Genomic DNA, 6,544 nt, shown 5'->3' on the forward strand with positions numbered 1-6,544 from the left:
CCTTGGGATCTGTCGCTAGTTCTCAATGCCTTAACAAAGCCACCCTTCGAACCTTTACATGAAAGCAGCTTAAGGAACTTAACCTTGAAAATGATGTTTCTAGTAGCTATCACATCAGCTCGTAGACTAGGAGAAATCGAAGCCCTTACCATCCGTGAGCCATACCTTTACAATTTGTGAGGATAGTCACACTAAGGATAGACCCATCCTTTATTCCTAAGGTGGTTTCTTCCTTTCATTGTAATCAGGAAATAGTACTACCAACCTTCTACACAGATCCGAAAACCGAAGGGGAGAAGGAGTTCCATCTTCTAGACCATAGGTGTCAAACTCTGGCCCGCGGGCCAAATTTGGCCCGCAGTGTAATTATATTTGGCCCGCGAGGCTATACCAAATGACTACTAGAGCTAGCCCGCTGGTATTATACAGCGCATTCATTCATCGCTAATACTACAAATCCCATAATGCCTTGCTGATGTTTTGGCGCGTCAATAAGGACAGGTCCCAGAAACGCCCTCTCCTGTGTGACAGAAGCCATAGCGATCTCAAGCTACAACTGTCACTGTGGAACCCCTTCCCAAAAATGGCAAAAAGAAAGGCAGACAACAGGAACTTTCTGGACAGGTGGGAGACAGAATATCTGTTTACATATGTAAAAGGCAGACCTGTTTGTCTGATTTGTGGAGTCAACGTGGCTATAACTAAGGAGTACAACATTCGACAACACTATGAAACAAAACACCATGACAAGTACAAGGACCTGGACATGACTCAAAAGAGCCAGAAAGTGGAGGAGATGAAAAGAAGTTTGGTTTCACAACAGAATATGTTCAAAAAAGCCACATCACAAAGTGAGGCTGCTGTAAAAGCTAGTTATATTGTAGCAGTAGAGATCGCAAAATCAGCCCGGCCCTTTAATGAGGGAGAGTTTGTGAAAAAGTGCATGTTGAAAGTTTGTGACATCGTGTGCCCAGAGAAAAAGCAAGCCTTTTCAAACGTGAGCCTGAGCAGAAACAAAGTAGCTGATCGCACATGTGATCTTGCCACCAATCTGTATGACCAGCTTTTGGAAAAGGGAAAAGATTTCGTTGCATTCTCCCTTGCTGTGGATGAGAGCAGCGACGCATCTGATACTGCTCAGCTGTCAGTCTTCATCTGTGGAGTGGACTCAAATATGTGTGTTATGGAGGAGCTATTGGGATTCAAATCAATGCATGGCACAACCACAGGAAAGGAAATCTTTGAGGAGGTTTCCAAATGCGTAACTGAAATAAAGCTGTCGTGGGATAAACTCGTGGGATTAACGACGGTGCGCCAGCGATGTGCGGTAAAACAAGTGGACTGGTGGGCAGGGTCCGGGAGAAGATGCAGGAAGAGAACTGTGCAGGTGAACTAACTGTTTATCACTGCATCATACATCAGGAATCACTGTGTGGCAAAGCCCTAAAGATGACCACAGTAACACAAGTAGTTAACTTTATAAGAGCCAAAGGTCTGAATCACCGCCAGTTTAAGTCTTTTCTGGAGGAGTGTGGTTCGGCGTATTCAAACGTGCCGTATCACACAGAGGTGAGATGGTTAAGCCGCGGAAAAGTACTGAATAGATGTTTTGAGCTGCATGAGGAAATATGTCAGTTTCTGGAAAGCAAAGGGAAGGACACAGCAGAGCTTCGGGAGAAAAAGTTTCTGTGTGAGCTGGCCTTTCTGTGTGACATCTCGATGCGCTGAACCTGCAGCTTCAGGGGCGCGGGCGCATCATCACAGACATGTACGCTGCAGTGAGGGCTTTTAAAACTAAACTGTGCCTGTGGGAGAATCGGATGCTGCAAGGAAACCTTGGCCATTTTCCCTGCTGCCAAACCATGAAAACGCAGTTCTTTACTAACTTGTTCCCATGCGCACACAGTTTGCTGAAAAACTCGGTGTACTCGGCGCTGAGTTTAGCCGGCGATTTGCCGACTTTGATGTCCAGAAATGTAGGTTTGAACTGCTCAGTAATTCCTTCGCAGTTAATGTGGAAAACGCACCAACCAACCTCCAAATTGAGCTAATTGAACTCCAGTGTAATAACACGCTGAAGTCAAAGTATGATGCTGTGGGCGCCGCACAGTTTCCACAGTTCATCCCTGACGCAATGCCTCAGCTCCGCACCCAAGCTGCTCAGATGCTCTCCATGTTCGGCAGCACTTATCTATGTGAGCAACTTTTCTCCTCGATGAAGATGACCAAAACATCTCACAGGAGACGTCTGACTGATGAACACCTTCGCTCGATACTGAGGATTTCCTCAGCTCAAAGCCTGAGCCCAGGCATTGATGAAGTATCATCCAAGAAGAGATGCCAGGTATCTGGCTTTGGCACATCAGATTAGATCAGTGTGCAGCAAACTGAGCAATAATTGTTTTCTTTATGCACTTTTTCTTGCTACTCCAAGACATGGGCTTGAATGGTTGATTGATTTTATTATTGTTTTATTTAAAAAATTATTATTATTATTTAAATCTTATTTAATAAATGAATATGCTTGTTCCATATTCAATGTTAAAGCAAATCTTGTTTGGGTCCATGTTGAAAGGTTCATTTGTTCAATGCTGGCCCGCGACTTTGTTTAAGTTTTTTACATTTTGGCCCACTGTGTATTTGAGTTTGACACCCCTGTATCTAGACGTTAGATGTTCTCTCCTTTCCTACCTAGACGTTACCAGTACCTTCAGATTAAATTCTAATCTGTTTATTCAGTTTTCAGGCCGCAATAAATGCAAGAAAGCTTCTAAAGTGACATTAGCAAGATGGATTAAAATGGTCATTAAAGAGGCCCATCATGGCCAGGGACTTCCCGGTCCTCAAGATATTAAAGCTCATTCAATGAGAGCAGTCTCGGCTTCATGGGCTGAACATGCAAATGCTTCTATTGACCAGATATGTAAGGCAGCCACCTGGGCAAGCTCCCATACCTTTTTGTAAGCATTACAGATTAAATGTGTCAGTTAATAATGACCAGTCATTCGGACGTAAAGTTCTTCAGGCTGCGGTCCCTCCCTAGTTGTTAGATTAATTTGGTATTTCTACTCCATGTAGTGCTGTCATGGAGGACGTCCTGGAAAGTAAGAATTAGTCTTACCGGTAATGATGTTTCCAGGAGTCCGACATGACAGCACTGGTAGTTCCCTCCCTAATGTTTGAAGTATTTTTCTTTTGTATTACGATGCCCATTATTGTGTGATAATCTAATCTATAAAACACTGGTGAAGGTGGGTGGGGGGAGCTTTTAACCTGTTTCCTGTCCCAATAGTGGGCGGGGGAGACAACCTCCATGTAGTGTTGTCATGTTGGACTCCTGGAAACATCATTACCGGTAAGACTAATTCTTACTTTTCCATTTCGTCCACCATGACTGCTCTACTATGAGATTGACCCTTGACCTCTGTAGGGGCAGGAACACAGTTTAAAAGGCCACCACCCACTCTCACCCTCAGTGTTTCCTGTCCCTACAGGGGCAACTCACAGAGCCCTCCTGATGGAGGTGAAGACCTTTTTATTGTTTTAAGATACCTGGGGATTTGTGTCCTCTTCCTCTGCCCTCCTGCGGTCGAGTCCAAAGCTGGGCAGAGGATACAGGTGGAGCTGATCTCGTTCCTGTCGACAGGAGCCTGCATCTCTCCCACAGCGTCGGTCCCCCTTCCCTGCATTGAGGAAGCTGACCACGCGTAGCAGATCACGCTGCATGCCGACTCCTGGATGAAGCCTCAGCGCTGCACTCTGCTCTGGGCCGGCAGGAGGCGGAAGGGGCGGAGCTTGGACCGGGGCGCACCGCGATGACGTCGGATGCCGCGCTGAGTATTAGAAGCGGCAAGTTTGAATAGCAGTGGCGTGCAACCGGTCTTCCTCCTGGAGCAGACAAACCACAGATGTCTGTCCCTGAAGCCCCTGACGCCCCTGCAGTCCAGATGGAATCTGAAGCCCCCCTCGGCTACTCCAACCGCGAGTTCCCCTGTGGGGAGAGAGAAAATGATGTATCATTTTGACTTGTTTATCATGTCTATTGATACCTGGTTGCTCCTCTCTTATAGGGAGTTAAAGAGCCCAGAACAAGAACTAAAGTTTATAGATGTGTAAATTGTAGCAAGAGACTTCCTGAGAATGATAAAAAGAAACTCTGCCAAGTTTGCATAAATGATCTTGTAAAAGAGGAGCAACCATCCATATTGTTGGAGGTCAAATCACTAAGGCCTCATGCACACGACCGTTGTGTGCACCCGTGGCCGTTCCGTTTTCCGTGATTTTCTGCGGACCCATTGACTTTCAATGGGTCCGTTGAAAACTCAGAAAATGCACCGTTTGTCATCCGCTTCCGTGTATCCTGTCCGTCAAAAAAATATGACCTGTCCTATTTTTTTGACGGACAACGGTTCACGGACCCAAAGCTTTTTCAGAGCTGAGTTTTCACTTTGTGATAGTGATGGGGACGCTTCTAGTTAGAATATACTACGAACTGTGTACATGACTGCCCCCTGCTGCCTGGCAGCACCCGATCTCTTAGAGGGGGCTGTGATCCGCACAATTAACCCCTCAGGTGCCGCACCTGAAGGGGTTAATTGTGCGTATCATAGCCCCCTGTAAGAGATCAGGGGCTGCCAGGCAGCAGGGGGCAGACCCCCCCCTCCCTCCGCAGTTTTAATTTCATTGGTGGCCAGTGTGGCCCCCCCGCCCCCCATAGTATTATCATTGGTAGCCAGTGTGTGGCCCCCCCTCCCTTCCTCTATTGTATTATCATTGGTGGCCAGTGTGCGGCCCCCCCCCCCCCCCGATCATTGGTGGCAGCGGAGAGTTCAGATCGGAGTCCCAGTTTAATCACTGGGGCTCCGATCGGTAACCATGGCAACCAGGACGCTACTGCAGTCCTGGTTGCCATAGTTACTTGGCAATATTAGAAGCATCATACTTACCTGCTGCGCTGTCTGTGACCGGCCGGGAGCTCCTCCAACTGGTAAGTGACAGGTCTGTGCGGCGCATTGCTTAATGATCTGTCACTTACCAGTAGGAGGAGCTCCCGGCCGGTCACAGACAGCGCAGCAGGTAAGTATGATGCTTCTAATATTGCTAAGTAACCATGGCAACCAGGACTGCAGTAGCGTCCTGGTTGCCGTGGTTACCGATTGGACCCCCAGCGATTAAACTGGGACTCCGATCGGAACTCCGCTGCCACCAATGATCGGGGGGGGGGGGGGGGAGAGGGGAGGCCGCATACTGGCCACTAATGATATTAATACAATAGAGGGGGGGCGCACACTGGCCACAAATGATATTCAAACTGCGGAGGGGTTTAATTGTGCTGATCACAGCCCCCTGTAAGAGATCGGGTGCTGCCAGGCAGCAGGGGGCAGTCATGTACACAGTTCGTAGTATATTCTAACTTGAAGCGTCCCCATCACCATGGGAACGCCTCTGTGTTAGAATATACTGTCGGATATGAGTTTTTTTACGATGTAACTCAAATACATGGTGATGGGGACGCTTCAAGTTAAAATATACCATTGGGTTGGAGAAAACTCCGATCCGATGGTATATTAACTCCTGACTTTACATTAAAAGTCAATGGGGGACGGATCCGTTTGCAATTGCACCATATTGTGTCAATGTCAAACGGATCCGTCCACATTGACTTGCATTGTAATTCAGGACTGATCCGTTTGGCTCTGCACGGCCAGGTGGACACCAAAACGGCTTTTTTTTCATGTCCGTGGATCCTCCAAAAATCAAGGAAGACCCACGGACGAAAAAAAGTCACGGACCAACGGAACCCCGTTTTGCGGACCGTGAAAAAATACGGTCGTGTGCATGAGGCCTAATTCAGAATGAAATTAAGTCCTCCCTGGCCTCTCTCAGATCAATCCCTCCTACACCTCCGGTGAAAAAACCTAGAATGTCTGTCCCATCCTCCTCTGATTCAAAGGATATGGACGAGGAGACCTCCACCTCTAGACAGAATGTTGATATCGACGCTCTCAGAGGGGGAAATTGTGGAAGATGGAAGAGAAAAAATATTTTTCACTGAGGACATGGAGGAGCTATTGGGCGCTGTCAGAGCAACCATGGGGATTGAGGAGGTGAAAAAAAACCACGATCTGTCCTGGATGAGATGTTTGGGGGACTCGGAGCCAAAAAACTAAGTATTTCCAATGAATGAGAACCTAAAAGATATGATACTGGATGAGTGGACGGACCCTAAGAGAAGACTGGGGGTATCCAGGGAATTCAGAAATAGGCTATTATTCGATCCGGCAGATGTCAAACTGTTTAACCACTTAAGGACCACAGGTTTATACCCCCTAAAGACCAGGCCCTTTTTTACAAATCGGCACTCCACAACTTTAGCGGTTTATTGCTCGGTCATGCAACTTACCACCCAAATGAATTTTACCTCCTTTTCTTCTCACTAATAGAGCTTTCATTTGGTGGTATTTCATTGCTGCTGACATTTTTACTTTTTTTGTTATTAATCGAAATTTAACGATTTTTTTTGCAAAAAAATGACATTTTTCAC

At 46.8% G+C, this 6,544-nt stretch overlaps 1 protein-coding gene across 1 annotated transcript; it reads left to right on the forward strand.

Moving 5' to 3' along the window:
- The first annotated feature begins 583 nt into the window (after nucleotides 1-583).
- Nucleotides 584-2,371, forward strand: LOC120993782 (general transcription factor II-I repeat domain-containing protein 2-like). Its single transcript, XM_040422254.1, is given in 4 exon segments — nucleotides 584-1,301; nucleotides 1,304-1,708; nucleotides 1,711-1,895; nucleotides 1,898-2,371. Coding segments are annotated over 4 exon segments (1,782 nt in total).
- Nucleotides 2,372-6,544: the final 4,173 nt, after the last annotated feature.

Source organism: Bufo bufo, chromosome 3 (assembly GCF_905171765.1).
Source record: "Bufo bufo chromosome 3, aBufBuf1.1, whole genome shotgun sequence".
In the NCBI taxonomy this organism is placed as follows: Eukaryota; Metazoa; Chordata; class Amphibia; order Anura; family Bufonidae; genus Bufo; species Bufo bufo.